This window comes from Acinonyx jubatus, chromosome B3, assembly GCF_027475565.1.
Source record: "Acinonyx jubatus isolate Ajub_Pintada_27869175 chromosome B3, VMU_Ajub_asm_v1.0, whole genome shotgun sequence".
NCBI classification, from domain to species: domain Eukaryota; kingdom Metazoa; phylum Chordata; class Mammalia; order Carnivora; family Felidae; genus Acinonyx; species Acinonyx jubatus.
The window spans coordinates 115,598,426-115,616,959 of record NC_069386.1 but is presented as its reverse complement, the minus strand read 5'-3'; the positions used below and the strand labels follow the sequence as shown (position 1 = coordinate 115,616,959).

General features: G+C 40.0%; 1 protein-coding gene across 6 annotated transcripts in view; it reads left to right on the top strand.

Annotated features, from left to right (window-relative positions):
* Positions 1-18,534, top strand: part of DPF3 (double PHD fingers 3) — a 303,086-nt gene that overhangs the window by 272,725 nt on the left and 11,827 nt on the right. For all 6 annotated transcript variants that reach the window (XM_053224665.1, XM_015071691.3, XM_053224668.1 and 3 more), the window contains exon 9: positions 9,611-9,723. In XM_053224665.1, the coding sequence (XP_053080640.1) occupies positions 9,611-9,723 (113 nt within the window). The remainder of the gene's footprint in view (positions 1-9,610; positions 9,724-18,534) is intronic.

Genomic DNA, 18,534 nt, shown 5'->3' with positions numbered 1-18,534 from the left:
AGCATTTATTACCTCATACTTTCTGTGGACAGGAACATACATGGTTTAGCTGGGTGCCTCTGGATCAAGGTCTCCCATGAAGTGGCAGTCAACTTATCATTTAGGGCTGTGATCTCATCTGAAGGCTCTACAGGAGAGGTTCTAATTCTAAGCTCACTTACATGGTTATGGCAGGATTCATTGCCTCCAAGACTGTTGGACTGAGGCCTCCCTTTGTTTGTTGCAATATAGACCTCTCTATAGATCATCTCACAACACAACAGCTGGCTTCCCTTAGAGCGGTTTGTGAGAAAACGTAAGAGAGTATGCCAAAGATGCAAGCCACAGTCTTTTTATTACTCAATATTAGAAGGGACATCCCATCACTTCTCATATTCTACTTGATAGAGATGATTCAGTAAGTCCAGCCCACACTCAAGAGGAGAGAATTATATAAGCTTATAAATACCAGGAAGGGGGGGTTAGTGGCCATCTTACAGGCTGCCTATCACACCTCCTAAACTTGAGCTGCTCGAGGCAGGACCCATGTCTCATTTGTTTTTGAAACTTTATCACTTAGTACAGTTCTTAGCAGTTTGTAGGTGCTCAGTGAATTTGGTCAAATTAGATAGAATTATTTTTCTGTAAGAACCTGATCACAAGCAATAAACTGCAGCCAGAAGAACCCTCAAAAATTGACTAAAAGTGATTTAAAAATCAAACGTAAAACAAAGTGTCACAGGCATAGTATCACTCCTCTGCTTCCAGGCACTTCTATGATTTCTTCCCAGTGTCACATAGAAAAGGATAAAAAAAACACAAGAAAGTATATTTTTTCTTTTGACTTGGTACAACTCAAATATTTTTGAAAGAAATAAATTAGAATACCATCTCATAGGTTCTCAGACAACTCAAGAACTTAGACCACCCATGAATCCATCTTCTAATTCATGGAAGATTGACAGCCAGAGGATACAGGTAATCAAGTATTGATGAATAACTGCTCTTTTCCAACAGCTACCCATCAGTTATATCACAAAACCCTCAAGAAGGAAGCACAGGGATTACAGAGTCTCTAACATGAGCAACAGTTTTTTCTTCAGGCTCACGTTTCCAAGGAAAACCCAGAGCCTTTAGCCAACACCCATGACTGGATGCTCCTAATGTCCAGAGAGGCCCTAAATGCACAGCCACTGTCAGGGATTCACATCTGATATTGATGTTTGGCTCTGAACAATGATTCAGTCTGGCCTCCACATACTGTTGTGGAGCAAACATCACTGGCAGATGGTTGCCTACAATCTACACTTCCAGCTAAAGTTTTGAAAGTCAAATCAGCCTGAATTGCTTCATTCCAATGGTTACCCTTCCCTCTCCTTCCAACAAAATCCCTTTAATATTTTACTCTGTGGTCTCTCCCTGAATATTTCACCAAGTGCCAAGGTTTCATCTACCACCCACACTGGATTATTTCTAAATCTACATCTCCAGCCTGTCCTCTCTCCTGAATATGTGTTGGTGACCCTCTTCTTCCACTGCCGGCCTTGCAATACCTGCCCACTGTCACATGACCAGCTCGACCCAGGTCCAATATTCTTCACGGATGAAAACTTTCCCAAGGCCTCTGTCTGCAGATTCATTGACAGCACATCTGAAGAAGTCCAACTTATTGCATGGGGATAGGTGGTGTGGTCGATGGAAGTGCTTTAGGTTTCTAGATTTCTTTTGCTTTCTGTCATGGTATTGGACTAATACTGGGCTAGCCCAGTGGAAAAGTTGACATGAATCTAGCAGCACTAACTGCTTGTTTTAATTTCCTTCTTAGTTCCTGTTTTCCCTTTGAGTTTTAGCTGGCAACTTTAGAAGCTTTGTTTATCCCACCAACCAGATGGGCAATTTGGGATTAATGATATCTCTAAAAATACTGTTTGTGAGTGGCATAGGCACAGAGCTACAGCTTTATGGATAGCAGGTTTTTATCCTTACATTTAATGTATTGGAAAACTAGTGCTCAGAGAGGCAAAATGACTTGTCCAAGGGACAAGTGCTCAGATGCTGCAATATATCTCAAATTGTGGTACTTGCTCCATGAGGGCAGGGTTTGGTTTTTCTTGCTGCTGTATCCCCAATGCCTAGAAGAGTGCCCACCACATTCATTTATTCAACAATACTATCGAGGGAATGAGTGAATGGATAAATTATCCTTGGTCCTCACCTGCAGTGACTCATTAGGGATGCTGGGATCATTACCATGGCTCTTGACTTCTTTCTAATGCTGTGCCTTGGTCCTCACCTGGGCCAGTCAGGTAAGTTATATAAGTCCAGGTCAAGGCTGACTTACTCCATTATTTCACTCGAAGACGATCAACCACATGCCTTCCGGTTTATAGATGAGACTCTATCTTGGACCATTCTTTTTTTTTTTTAAGTTTATTTATTTATTTATTTTGAGAGAGAGAGAGAGAGAGAGAGAGAGAGAGAGTGAGTGAGAGTGAGCAGGGGAAGGTCAGAGAGACAGGGAGAGAGAGAATCCCAAGCAGGCTCTGAGCTGTCAGCACTGAGCCTGATGAGGGGCTTAAACTCATGATGAGGAGCCAAAGTCAAGAGTCAGACGCTTAACAGACTGAGCCACCCAGGTGCCCTGTCTTGAACTATTCTTGACCATGAAAACTTGGAGGGGGGTAGGATTTCTAGGGCACTTTGAGAATGATGCCACAAGCCCTTAGCTGTTTAGCCCACTAAATGTGCCTCTAATGCTTTTGCATGAATATGCTTTATATAGTTATTGATAATAATGACCAGTGTAACAATGTCTGTGGTTTGCCTTGCACAAGACATCTGGGTGCCCTAGAGTTTGGCAGCTTTGAGGGAGGATGAGCAGACCTCTATGACTAGTTGAACCTGCTGCACAGTGAAGTGTTGCCCAAGCAAAAGGCAGCTATGGCTCATACCGTCATTTATTTTTAATGCGTGTTTGTCTGTTTGGTCTTTACCCTTTCTACTCTCCTTCTCTTCTTTGTCTTCTTTGAAATACATTAAAAACGATGAGGAAAAAAGGGAGCCACACGGGTGCCTCTGGAATGCTATTGTGTCATTGATTTGTGGATGTCTTAGCGTTAGAAGTAACGCTGGGGCAGATGAGAGTTGAACCTGCAGACCACTACAGAAGGTTTACAAAGCAGGGCCTGGGAAATAAGCTATGTGAAGAAGCAGTGCCTGGTTAACATACTTGTCATAATATGTGTGTGCAGGGGTTGAATTCTCGATTGCTCAGAATTGGCTCTTCCCTTTACAGATGAAGTGTAATGATTCAGAGCCTCATTCCCTCTACCTGACAAGCTGAGTCTCAGAGTGGAGGGGGGTGGAAAGGAGAGAGCGAGAGAAATAGAGGGAGGGGGAGACAGAGACAGAGACAGAGAGAGACAGGGAGGAGTGAGGGAGAGAGAATAAGTGAGAATGAATGGATCTGATTGAATGAGAGGCTTCCCAGAGTGAGCTAGTAATATTTTTTTCTCCTCAAATTACTCTTTAGCATGGATGATTCCAATTTGACTGCACTTTGCATAATTCTTCAGCTAAAGCTTCTTACATATTTTTGCAATATGTAAATATTAGAAACTTTATGTGTGTATGAATATAGGAAACTGTTAGAAATTTGAGCCAAATTATTTTTTAATGAATGCCCATGGAGACCTGATTTTGGTGCTATTTCAGACTGGAATTGATCCTACATATTTTATATAATGTAATTTCTATAAACTAAGCATCAGACCAACGAGTGCAATTTGAGGCTTGCACTTACTTGCCTGGAAATCATGGATATTTAGGTTTTTCTTTCCTGAGAAATTGGTTTTTAAGAGATCAACACTGATAAATAAGGAAATAAAATATAATTAGGTGTTTATAATTTCACAATGAATAAATAATAGACTATGCTAGTTCCACAGTTATTTGTATCTGTTTTATTTATATTTTTAGCACATAGCTAGCAAGATAATGCTGTGGGTTTTTTTTTTTTTTCTGGAGCTGTCATTTAATCAGCAATGTGGCTTAGCCTAGTCCAAATTCAATATTGGTGTAAAAACTCTCTTAATAAGGGTCATAATATAAGAGACATGTGTCACAGCACTTTGTCCAGCTTTGCCCAGGGTTTGTTGAAAATGAACTGTGCTTTTCTCACTGTGCTGCATATCTGTAGAGTGATATTGACTGGTTAATGACTTCTGGTAACTTCTAAGTCACAATCGTAATGTGAGCTTAATCAACAAGGTATACTTAGATATTTTCGTCTCTGAAAGGTTGGAAATACCCATGTGTGTGGGCAATTGTATATGAGCATGTGTAGGAAGAGGTGTGAGTGTGAAACTGGTTTTTGCCTGGATATTTATCTGTGTGCCTTCTCACTCAAATACCATGAAATCCCGTTTGCTGTCCCCGGAACATTCTCCGTAGCTATTCCAGGGGTTCTGAGAAGTCATGAGCTGTGTTCTTCGAGTGGCGAGGGAGTTGTCACTGCTTTCAGATGCCAGCCCTCTCTTTTTTTTACTGAGCTCGGTAGGTTATAGTGCATTCACCTTAGTCTCATTCACTCTCTTAGTCTCTTCTTTTCTGAGAAGCTTCTTAAATCCTACTGGTTTCCCCTTTCTTGGTACCTTCTGCAATAGCACCCTGGAGCCAAATTCCTATTGTCTGAAAACACTGTTCAGAAGTTAGGTTTCTAGCACGTTGGTGACCATGTGTTAAATTTTTTTCAACTTTTACAGAGGATGGAGGTCAATTTTGGAAGGAGTTAGAGCTGGATTAGGAATGCATCTTCACACCAAGTCACTATAGGACCAACTAAATAAGCAGGCAGAAGATTTACTGAGCCCTCCCGATGGAAGAAATTTGGTGGAACACTCAGGAAGGACTTGGTTTCTAATGATCTGGCTGGGATGAGTCATTCACACTGCAGCACTTTCTAAATTCATTTTGGTAATTGGAATCTTATAAATGTCCTGTTGATTCATCTCGCCCACAGAGACCTGGGAAGGGTTGTTTCCCCTTCACTCCATAGGGCTATTTAAATAGCAGTACAGGTATTCCTTGCTTTAAGGAGGCTGGAGATAAGAAAAACTAAATTTCCAAGCAAATGCCTTACAGAATGATAGTTAACTTTACAAAAGAGTTGAAATGGGCATCTTTAAGTAGCAAGTGACTATAAGTAAAACTTTTTTTTACACCAATGTGTCTCTTTTTTCTACCCTTGAATTGGAAGACTATATCTACTGTCTTACTTCCAAGGATTTTAGAAAGTAGTTCTGGGCAAAAATGAGGAGTTTTCGGACTCAAACTCAGGAATGGGTTACTAGCATTTTCCTTAGAAACTTTTTCCTTTGTCCAACAGTATGCATTATTTCAGTCATTTCTATGGTAGATAAGAATTTGTATTCTTACAGTTTTATCTAGCAAATGATTTTTCCAGTTATTAGAGACAGACAACAGGCAGTCAACCTGTTGTGACAACACAGGGGATTTAGTTTTAGACATAATTTTTGCACCTGCTAATGGCTGCTTGTGTGACTTAACTTCTTGTGCCTCACCCTCCCCAGCTAAGATGTTGCATTCTCTACTTTCCTCTTGATCTTCAGTGATGCCTTGAATTTTGAGCTGACAGAGCTCTGTAGCTAGTGCTGAGGCTAATCCTACTTCTGCATTTTACTGGGGGTGTTAGGAGTCGGGGGTAGGCTGTGTGAGCTTTGTTCCCTTTGGGGACCCTGATGACTTTCTCAAGACAGAAACACAGAAAAAGCCCATAGGATATTTTCAGAGACTTCCAACAGGAGTTTCCAGAAACCACTTGCTACTGTTCACTGGTCCAAAGCTATTCCAGAAAATGTCTTCAGAACTTGGCACAGTGGTCTAAGAGAACTTGAATATAGAATTAGCTCTTAATAAATATTTGTGGAATGTTGTTGGCACAAAGCACACATGCCACCCTCCATCCCTACCCACAGAGGCAGCCCCACATGCACATTTGGCTCTGAATTCCATGTCATGTTCTGGAATGTGCTGACCTTCCTTCCTAGGGAAGATGACACTCCTGGAGTGTTACTATTAGTAGGGCAGCTTTTGCTCTGATCTGTCAACACTCCCTCACTCTGGGTCTTTATTAAGCAATGATAAACCAAGAACCTGTGGAAGTCAACACAACTGACCACCCTTTCTCCTTGAAATCTCTTCTTTTGTCTGCTCTGACCCCATGCTTGCATAGTTTGTATCTACCTCCCTGGCCATCCTTCCCAGTCTCCTCTCTTGGTTCTTTCTTTTCATTGTTAAATAGTTGAGTTCTCTATGTGCAGTCCTAGACCTTTTTATCTCCCCTCTGTTCTCTCCTCATCCTTTCTCTTCCCTTTGCCCTTCTCTTCGATGACTTCATTAATTCTCATGGTTTCGATGACCACCTATTTAGCAACAGCTCCTAAATTTATATGTCTAGTCCATGTTTCTCTCTTGAGTTATAAATCCATATATTTGACTCTCCACTTGACATTTCTACCAGAAGGCTCCCAAACTTCCCAAGTTCAACATGCCCCAGACAGAGAGAAGCCCTCTCTCCCTGCTCTGCATCAAGTCCTTCTATGCTTATTATAGTCTTTCTCGTCTGAGTAAAGCTATTGCATAACCCACCCAGGTTCTTAGATCCAGAACCTTGAGAATATTCTCATCATCTCTTTCTCCCCACACTCCCAACATTCAAACAGTTGTTGAGTCCTATCAGTGATTTCTTTAATACTCTGAAATCTCCATCTTAGCTTAACCATCCTTGTCTCTCTCCCAGTAGCTTCTGACTGGCTTCCTGGCAGCAATTCTTGTACCTCCCTTTCCCCCTGTTCCCCAACACATTCTTTTCTTAGACAGCAGCTTCTTCCTTCCTACCTTCCTTTTTGATGATTTGAATCTTTATTTGTGCTTTCCTTATTTAAAAATATCCTTTCAACTTTCTATTTTGAAATGATGATAGCTTCTTAGAAAGTTACAAAAATATATTGCACAGAGGTCCTGTGCACCCTTTGCTCTGTTTCTCCCCATGGTACCGGCTTACCGGTACCGGCTTACATAACTATAGTACACTCTCAAGCCAGGCAACTGACATCGATGCAATTAGTCACATTTTACTGGTTTTACAGGCATACACATGCATGAGTACTCATGTGTGTATATGTACGGCTCTATGCAATCTTCCACATATGTAATCGCCACCACCATCAAGGTACAGACTGCTTCATCACCCCAAAGGTCTCTCATGCTAAAGAATGCTCCTTTAAAACACAGTGTGATCCATTCAACGCCTTGCTTAAAACCCTTTAATGATTTTCAAGCCCCGAATCCTTAAATAAGGGCTCTAGGTCCCTGTGTAATCTGGCTCCAGGTACCTCTCTACTGCCTCTCACCCTCCCTCCTCCAAACCAGCTAAGTCCTCTTTATCTGTCAGGTATCAGCTTAAAGATCTTGCTTGGATGGTTTCCTTGACATCTCTGACTAGGTGAGGTTCTACTGTGGTTTGTTTCATTATGATTTTCCTTCATGGAACCTATCACACAACGGTAAGTGTGCATGTAGCTTATTAATTTGAGTTCTCTCTGGCTGCATTACAGGGGTTTGGGGTGCCTTGCTCACCACTGTATCTTTTTTTGTCTAATGCAATGAGTGGCCTAGCAGGTGCTCAGGGAATGCCTGTTAAGTTAATGAACAATTATCTCAAGACAGCTGGTTGTGGCTGGGATGAAGCCACAGAACTGGGCAAAATCGACTTGCATATATGGGTATCTGCTCCATGGACTCATCTTCAACCTACCCAAGGGTGCCCTGTCTGAGAACCTGGACATCCACAGCCCATACCACTCAGAACCTCAAGCTGGTGTTTTCTCTCTCATTCCCACCCCAGTATTCTTTCTGGGAGATTGGAATTGAGAACAACTCTGTGTCATTCTTAGACAGATCTTTGAGATGTTTTCAAGAATATCAGCTGGATATTCATCTGGGCTTGTTTCTCTCTGGGTCATTGCCATGGTGGCACTTTGAGAGCCTTATTAATTCAGAGCTGTGGGAACTTCTAAGTTGGATGGCACCTGGTGAGTCCTTGAAAAGCTTTTAGATCTGCCCTCTCTCGATGCTTCTGTGTGTTCCTTGCTAAGTGTCCCCCGTGCTCCACACTGATGAGTCATTTCCATCCCCACTCTTATTCTCTCAGAGAGGACTCCGTGAGTTTTATATTTGTGGACGCTCATATTTGAAGGATCCTTATGTTGACTGAATAGACAGCATGTTCCCGAATGACCACAATGTAACCAGCCCTCTGAATATTTGGAAGGGAGGAAATGGGGACCTCCTGCTGGGATGTGGCTTTGCCAAGGGGTGGTGCTACCATGTGGGGTCCTGACTATCTGTGGAGGGTACTAGGTTGGTAGGACTGGCTCTAACTGGTCCCCTCTCTGTATTCTTCTTTGGGAGAACACGTTCCCTTACAAGCAAGAAGCAATGCAATACACTATGTGGTGGGTTTGGTGGAGCTGGGGGCTCTGGAAAAGGGTGAACCCCCAGCAGAGCTCCCAGTTCTTTTGTGACAGAGTCAGTCATGGACATTGCCTTGGGTGCTGTGGGCAGATTCCTGCAAAACCTGGGAATATCACCCAAGTTTCTCTTCCCTGCCAAATAGAAGGCCAAGAGTCTTCACATTCTATGGCTCATAGCTGCTCTCTCAGGGCTGGCATCTCTCTTTTGGGTGTGCCATGGCTGCAAAGAGAGTCCAGCCCTTCATGCCAAGCCTTGGATGATGGGCCACTGGGACTGTGTGCTCTTAGGTCACAGCTTAATGTCCATCCCCAATTAGTGTCCACCCCTGATTTGCTAATGGTTTAGCTAACATGATACTTGGGATGGAGAAGAGTAAGGACCAGTGGATAGACCTAGTCATTGTGATGCTATGGTACACTTTTTTGCCCTGCCTGCCAGGCCGCTCTCCTCCATGGTTCCTGTTACCGTGCAGGGCGTGGACTTCTACTAGTGTCCTGGGTGTGGGCATGGATTCTTTACATAGCAGTGCAGTGCTATTTCACAGAGCCCCTGAACTCTGCCCTGGGAAAGCTCACACACTCCTTCTGACCTCCTCCCTGTGCCTGGAGGCAGTGTGAATGTGGACAACTGTGCAGGTTGGAAGGCCTAGCTCCAAACAGCTCTTATGTGTTGTTCCTGTCACGGTTGATGCTGAGGTTTGGGTCGAAATGCTGGTCACTTTCATGGTGCTGCCTTGTAAAGTACACTCCACAATTTCCCTTCTCTTCCTCTCTGATCGCCACTTTCTGTCCTCATCGACCGGTTACACCTTCAAGGGGACGCGACTCTTAGGGCAAGAGGACGTGGATGGCATCTATCCCCGGTAACAGGGTTAATGCCAATATCTCTCTTGGGCCTTGATCTGATGTAACTGCAGGTGGCTGTGAGGGGTGTGGGTAGGGGCCCAGTTTTTCCCCAGCCTGTGCTACCTGCCCTTCCTCTAAGTTGGGCATAAATGTGTTTTTGGTTAAAGTGATGTTGAGGGGTGACAGGTCAGATCCTGTGGCCCTTATGCTGCCATTTCTGCTTCTTGCAGGTCACCCAACCTGCCTGCAGTTCACCCTGAACATGACCGAGGCTGTCAAGACCTACAAGTGGCAGTGCATAGAGTGCAAATCCTGCATCCTTTGTGGGACCTCGGAGAATGATGTGAGTTTGGGACTTCCCTTGCAGGAGGGAGAAATCCAAGGGTCTGGGAATCCTTAGAGGGGTGGAAAAGAAGGAAGGAATCTTGTCACTGGGCTCCTGGGGAAAATGTCAGAACCCCTCCTTGCCCAACAGGGACCTTGGGTGCTCTCTGTGCCTGTGGAGGGAGGTGTAGGAGGTGATAGCCAGAGGCTACCTCACTGCCACTTTCCCTTGAGGGTTCAGTGACAGACAGTGGTGCCCACTGCTTATGGTTGGGATGTGCCTGACCATTTACACCATGTTCCAGAGCACGTGATCTCATTGGGTCTAAACGTTAACTCTAATAAATGCAGAATTAAAAAAAAAAACCCTTTTTGTTATAGACGATTTCAAACTTATACAAAGGTACAGAAAATAATGAAACTGATAGACCCTACCACCAGCTTCAACTATGATCAATACTGTCCAGTCTTGTTTTATAAATCCTCCCACATCCTCCCACATAATCCCGGTCATAATATCACTTTACCTGTAAATATTTCATTTTTCCCCAAAAGATAAGGACTTACTTTTTAACAAGAGTGACAAAAATGTTGACATAACTAAAAAAGAATCAATAATTCCTTAATATAACCAAACATCCAGTTAACATTCCTATTGCCGCAATTGTCTTCAGTGTTGCCTTGCCTTAAACTGTCCTAAATGTTTTTTTATTGTAGCTCGTTTATTTGAATTGGGATCCAGATAAGGCTCATACATTGCAATTAGTTGATATGTCTTTAAAGTTTCTTTTAGCATGTATGTTTCCCCTCCATTTTGCTCTCTTTTTTCCCCCTTGAATTTTTGTTTAAGAAATCAGTTAATTTGTTCAGCCGAGTTTCCCAGGACTGGATTTTTACTGACTACATCCCTATACTGGTGTTTGACATTTCCCTCTGTCTCTTATATCTCTTGTATATTGGTGCTTAGAACTAGAATCCTCATCAAATTCAGGCTCTTTCTCTCTGGCTCTAATATTAAAAAATATATATTATAATATAGTATATATGGGAATTGATTATACATACATATATATATATATGTATATATATACTCATACACACACACACATATATATCTCAAGACTACTTCATAAGTAGTGTGTATTCTTTTATCAGGAAGTATTTAATGCCTGGTATATTTCTTTTTGTGAATGTAGAAGCTATTGATGATCTTCAACTTGATTGATTATTTTTTAAATGTTTATTATTTTTGAGAGAGATAGTGGAGTGAGCAAGCACAAGTGGGGAAGGGGTAGAGAGAGAGGGAGAGAGGGAATCCCAAGCAGGTTCTACACTGTCAGTGCAGAGCCTGACATGGGGCTTGAACCCATGAACCGTGAGACCATGACCTGAGCCAAAATCAAGAGTCAGACACCCAACCACTGAGCCACTCAGGTGCCCCTAGACTGACTGTGGCATTAGAGGTTGCAAAATAGTGATATTCTTATTTTATAATTTCTTCTTTGTTTACTAGCTGGAGTAGAATTACTGCAAAGTAGAATTTCTGCAAAGAGAAACTTTTCCAACCTTATATTTGGTTACTCTCAAGTTTAGATTATATAGAAAAGGTAGGATAAATGATTGGTTCTTTCCCTTTATTTATCAGTTTTCAAAATCACAAGGTAGTTTCAACACCTATTCGTGACTCAAAAAAAAACACTCAACGAATCAGGAATTGTGGGATATTTCTTTTTTTTTTTTTAACGTTTATTTATTTTTGAAACAGAGAGAGACAGAGCATGAACTGGGGAGGGGCAGAGAGAGAGGGAGACACAGAATCGGAAGCAGGCTCCAGGTTCTGAGCCATCAGCCCAGAGCCCGACGCAGGGCTCGAACTCGCGGACCGCGAGATCGTGACCTGAGCTGAAGTCGGATGCTTAACCGACTGAGCCACCCAGGCGCCCCTGTGGGATATTTCTTAATATGATAAACTTGTTATACCTTAGAACTAAATCCATTATTTTATTTAATGGGGAAACACTAGAGGCATTTCTACTAAGATCAGGAACCAAGTAAGGATGCCCACTATTTCCATGACTATTTGCCATCATTCTAGAGATATTAACTAATGTGGTTAGACAAGAGAAATCAACTACTGGTATAAGAATGGTAACAAAGTAGCAAAACTCTAATTCACAAACTAGAATAGTATATCTGGAAAACCCTAGAGAAGCAATGATAAAGTTACCTCAAACATTAAAGGTAGCAGGATGTTATCTGCTGATAAAATTACCACACAAAAATTAATTGGTGCTTAGAACTAGAATCCTCATCAAATTCAGGCTCTTTCTCTCTGGCTCTAATATTAAAAAAATATATATTATAATATAGTATATATGGGAATTGATTATATATATATATATATATATATATATATATATATATATATGTGCCTTCACATGCACAAATAACAGCCAGTTAGGATACAATAGTACAGCAATCCCATTTACAATAGCAACAAAGAAGAAATACTTAGAAATAAGCTTAACAATAATGTGTAAATCCCATATAAAGGGAAAAAAAAGGTTTTTTTGAAAAAACAAAAACAGGTTTGAAACACTTTTGAAAAAGCCCAGAAGTAGACTTGAGCAAATGGAAAGACATTTTTGCGATCTTGGATAGAATGATTCAACATTAGAAAGATGTCAGTTCTTCCTGAGTTTACAAATTTAATTCAAACCCAATAAAAATACCAAACAAGCTCTTCTATGAAATTAGACAAATTGATACTAAAGTTCATGTGGAAAAATAAATATGCAAGAATAGTCAAGAAAACACTGAAAACAACAAATTATGAGTGGAGACTAGCCCTATCAGTTATTATTTATTTACTATAAAGCCTCTGGTTAAAACAGTATAGACAAATAGACCAATGGAATAGAAAAGAAACCCATAGATTGACCCAGCTATCTATGGACCTTTGGTATTAGGATAAAGGTTGCCTCTAATAACATTTTCATGAATGGTGCTGACACAATAGGGTAATCATTTTGTAAAAGATAAAATTAGGTCCATATCTCACATAATATATAAGAACAGTCTGTAATTGGACTGGGGATCTAAATATAAAAAATAAAACCATGTTAGTATTAGAAGAAAACATGGGTGAATTCCTCTTTAGTCTAAATATAAGGAAAGATTTTCTGTGACTCAGATTTAAGAAGCAATAAAAGAAAATACTGACAGATTTGGCTACAGAAAAACTTGCATAGTAGGGTTGCCTGGGTGGCTCAGTCGGTTAGGCGTCTGACTCTTGATTTTGGCTCAGGTCATAATCTAACTGTTCGTGCGTTTGAGCCCTGCATCAGGCTCTGTGCTGACAGTGCAGAGCCTGCTTGGAATTCTCTTTCTTCCAACCTCTGCCCCTCCGCTGCTCCTGTTCTAAATCCCTTTGTCTCTCTCTGTCTCTCTCAAAATGAATAAACATTAAAAAAATTTGCATAGTAAAAAACCATGATAAAGTAAAAAGACAGCTAACAAACTGGGAGTATATATTTGCAGCATATGCCACAAATAAAGAGCTAATACCCCTAACATATAAAGAACTCTTAACATTTGAGGGACAAGGGACCAGAGACCTGATAGAAAATGGGAGGTGGAAGGGGTGGGCTAGATGGGTGATGGGCATTAAGGAGGGCACTTGTTAGGATGGCCACTGGGTGTTACATGTCAGTGATGAATCCCTAAGTTCTACTCCTGAAACCAATACTACACTGTATGTTAAACTCGAATTGAAATAAATAAATTAAAAACAAAGACAATGGGTAAAAACATGAAAGAAGAGTCACAAAAGATGTAAAAATGGACCTGAAACATTTGAAAAAAAAAATGTCTGAACACACTCATAATTTAAAAAATTCAAATGAAAAAAAGACTGGGATACTATTTCTTACCTGTCAAACTGGGAAGAAAGAGTATGAGAATACATTCTGTTGATGAAGCTGTGGGGAAATTGGCACCCTCATACATTGTCAGTGGGAATACAAAGTGGCACCACTCTTTTGTAGGGACATTTAGCAATGACTGCCTAACACAACCACTACGCACTTACCTTTTGACTCAGCAATCTCATCTTTAGGAATCTAACCATGAAGGTATACTTATAACACTATGAAAATACATGTGCGTAAGGTTATTCATGGGTGCATTGTTTATAGTGATAAAATATTGGAAATGACCTAAATGTTCACATGCAGAAGGATGACTGAATAAATGATGGCATAGCCATCACTGGAATACTTGCAGCTATAAAGAAAAATGAGGCAGATTTTTATAAATTGATAGGGAATTTCTACGTTTAGTATCATTAAATGAAAAAATCGACGTCAACACAATATCTGTATCCATAGTATGCTGCCATTCTTATAAGAAAGGCATAGGAAAAAAAATATATATCTGTTTGCTTGTATAAAAGAAATACAGGAAGGATAAACAAGAAACTAAAGAGACTGGTTACCTACAGCAGTGGGAGGGGATGGGGCAGAAAGAACAGGGAAATAGGGGTTGGATAGCACTTCTCTGAGAATGCCTTTTTGTATAGCGCTGCCACTTAGGACCAAGGTAATGTTGTACATACCCTATTACAGGAAAATACTAAAATCAACCAGGATGTTGTGGGGGGGTGGGCACTGAAGCTGGAACATGAACAGTAGCAAATGAACCTAATGTAAATAGATAGCATAACCATCCTGAAGGGTGGGGAAGCAAAGAACTAACTTTAGTAACTTGAGAAAGCAGTACACGACTATGTGTTTTAAGGCTAAAGGTAGAAAGACCATATAAATATCATACCCTAGTTAGTAAATTTGTTTCTTACAGGCATATAAGTTAGTCATTCTGAAACTACCTTATGTATGTACAGGTCCGAACCAATAAGTATATATTGTGGTAATGAGAGCCAGTTTTCTCCATGTCACAGAAAGAAGAGTCAAATAAAGAGGGAAGGTTAGACTGAATCCTGTGGTGTTGGGGGTAGAATAGGGGTGTTAGGATAAATTTGTGATTTTTGATATAACATATTGTGTATCTATATGCTTATATATTTTATATAAGATGTGTGTGTATGTGTGTGTGTGTATAGTTCTCTACATGTATACATGTATATCTATATGTAATAGTAGATAGATACAGAAATAAATACAGGTGTGCGCACGTGTACCTACACATACATTTACTTCCTAATTCTATTCTCTGGGAGAGCCTAGAAGCAATGACAACGCAGAAGCGATGAGGATTCATGGTACCCAGATACTGGTTTCTAAATACCATTCTCCAGTAAAAGGAATTAGGAACCCTTGGACAAATGGCTGATCCTAGGGCTGGAGATACGAGAAAAGTCTGGAGCATCCTGCGGTACTAGAAAGTAGGGAAGTGCTCAAAAATTGATAAAGCATGCCTAAAGGACACAGGAACTAACTTGAAGGAACTCCTAATGGCAAATCTGGGATAATTTGAGCAACAAAGTCAATAATGATAGTGTTGCATTAAAATCCGAAGAACAAAATCCATACTGCTATTTTAAAAATTTGAATAAATAAATAGGGAAGAGTTAAACTCTTTCTCAGCGTAGAATTCCAATTAATAAGTGTAGAGGGAAGAGGGAAATCACCAATAGGCGAACATCACTGTTTTGGGTTGTTGTAAGCAAGAACAACCAATTGGTGCCAATTGGTGAGATTATTTGCATAATCTCAAAGTATCTCCTCAACCAGATTACTTATTAATACATTACAAATGGAAAAATTATAACTTTATAGTAAAAACTGGCAGACACTGCCTAAACTATTTGATCAGAATAACATTACTCGTAACAAGACATATTGGTATTAATGCCCTGATATGATGCACTAAGAAGGGCACCACATCTCTTTTGTAGTATTCTTGCCCAAAGTGCACACCCTCAATCTTCTCATGAAAAAAGATCAGACAAACTCAAATTGAGTGACATTCTACAAAATCACTGGCCTAGATTCTTCAAAAGTATCAAGGTCGTGAAAGACAAACCGAGAAGCTGTCACAGATTCAAGGACACTAAGAATACATGACAACTAAATACAATGTGAGATCCTGGATTGGATGTTGGGAAAAGAGACAGAAGTGGGAAAACGGTGAATTTCAAATGAGGCTTGCAGATTAGTCAATAGTATTATGTCAATGGTAATATCCTGCTTTTCATGATCGTCCTATCATAATGTAAGATGTCAACACTAAGGGAAGCTGAGTAAAGTGGGTACAGAAACTCTCTGTACCATTCTGCAACTTTCTCTATGACTAAAATTATATCAAGATAATAAACCAAAAAATAAAGGGATGTTTCCCTAGCTTCTTCCAAAGGTGACAAGGTGTTTTGTTTTTTTTTTTATAAATAGTATCTTTATGAACCCAAGGATTTAAATATATCTCATTTGTTTCAATCCATTACAGTTAAAATTGTCCTATATTTGACCAGCGAGAATGTAATCAGGTTGGATCTTGAGTCCTTTAGACATGACCCCAATAATAGTATTTGATGGTTTCCTTGCTTTCCAATATGTGAAGTTATTTATACATTTCATGCCCTGGACCTGGAACCAGCCATTTCTTCAAGGACCTCTGGTTCATTTCAGTCAGCAATGATCTTTAGAGAACATAATAGGGGGACTAGGGGTGCTAATTTTTACCTCATTAGTCATTGTTTTGGGGCATTTTAAATGGATACAGCTAGAAAATATGTTTTTGTTTGTTTTAAAGACAAAAATGCTGAATTTGTATGGATACTTGAATTTATACGGATACTTCTAATTCATACTCAGGAATAACTATAGGGTTTTTACTTAACCTCATTGATCTTACATCTGTATTTTCTTTCAAGCATGTCAAAATTCTTCTCAATAACAACATAATCATTCATTTGATACGTACAAGTTTCAGAATATTAATTCCACTATTACCACCAAAAATATGATTGCTGAAAGGAAATATATTTTTATATATACACATACACACACACTTATTTTTGTTTAAAACTAAGATGATGACTAAGGATGTACAGTCAAACTACTTGATTTAGAGTCACTTGAAATAGTTACTTTCTGTGTGGTTATGCCATCAACTCATACATGATTAGATTCACTTGTTTCATTTTTCTTTTATTTTTAGAGAAATTACAGTGTGAATTTTGTCTTGTGACTATGCAAAATATTTACTGGTTCCAGAATCAAGTCTATTAAAACAAACAGGATATTCAAGAAAATCTGTCTGCTATTCCTACTCTTTCACACTATTCCCTCACTCTGCTCATAGGTGGCTGTTTAAAAAAATTATGGCTTATCTTTCCTTTCTACTTAAATATAACATTATATGTATATATGCATGAAGTTGTAAGAATTCATGTGTATGAACCCATACGCATAATGAATCCAGAAAAAAAATGCATTTTCTTGGAAAATAGTAACAAACACACCTGTTTTCCTCACCTTGCTTTTTTACTGGATATCTTTGAGATTACTCCACCACAGTATTTAGACATAATCTTCATTTCTTCCCACAGCTGCATAGTTCTTCATTAGTTAATTCAAACAGTCTCTTGTTGATAGACATTTGGGTTAGTTCTGGTCTTTGGCTTTACCAACAGTGTTAATACAGAGGTTTCTCATTGACTGTAGGAGAGGAATCAAGGGTGAGGCTGCTTGGGCAGTAGGTTACCTCTCACATAGTCAGGGATTTGCCATGCACATTCCAGACTAGGGTTCCCATTCTACTGGAACTATAGCCATTGTACTGGAACTGGTTCTCTGGTACTTGGGAGTAAGAGGTTCTTAAATTATGTTTTTCATGGGGGTTACCATGAGCTGGCCGATCTGGGTGGACCTGACAAGCAGTTATTCTGAAAAGCACATGGAAAAGAAGAGAATGTGGTACTAGACAATAATCAACCCATGAAAAAAGTATTTATATCTAGAGACACCTGGTTTCCCTTTGGGAAAGTCTAATCCACTGTATTCTACCTTCTTATATTTCTTGTGTCAGCGCTATAGTAGGAGTCATGTGTCTTAAAGACTTTGGTAATACTGTTTCTGACAAGTCTCTCCCTATTTTCTGTCCCCATCCTAACTTGTTCCTCCTTGTATTATTCCTAAATCATATGGTCATATAGCTTACTTCAGCTCCAAAATAGTGGTGTACATTTTTTGGAGTAAACCACGCCATCCTGGTTTTCATCCTAACTCTCTGACTGCTGCCTTAGTCTCTTTTTTCTCTGCTTGTCCCTTAAAGTTGGTATTCCCAAGGGTCTGTTTTTGGCCTTTATCTCAGTAACCTTTTTTGAGTCCTTGATATTTCAGAAAATTCAATGACAGCTATGGACTTACTCTTTTCTCTGAAAAATGTACATTTGTGCATATAATTTCAAATTTGTTCATATAATTTCAAGAAATTAATGGACATCCCTCCATGAGTTCAAGTTCAGGACATCGGTAACATATCACGGGCTTCCTCTCTTAGGACCTCCATTGTCATCTTAATCACCAATGTCTCCCAAATCCATATCTCATGATCAGGCATCTTTCCTGCTGTTCAGCTGCCTCCAGGGCATCTCCATTGCATGATCTGTGGACGTATATAACATATCTCTGGCTGAGGTTGCCTTCTATGTCCCACGTCTCTACTCTTCCGCCCATGGCTCAATGGGTGGTTGTATCATCTGGCTTGCCGACCAAGCCACAACCCAGTAATGTTCTTGATTTCTTCGTTATCATTTTCTACATCTAATCAATAACTTTCAAATGGGAACAGGACCCTTACCTTTTCCCCA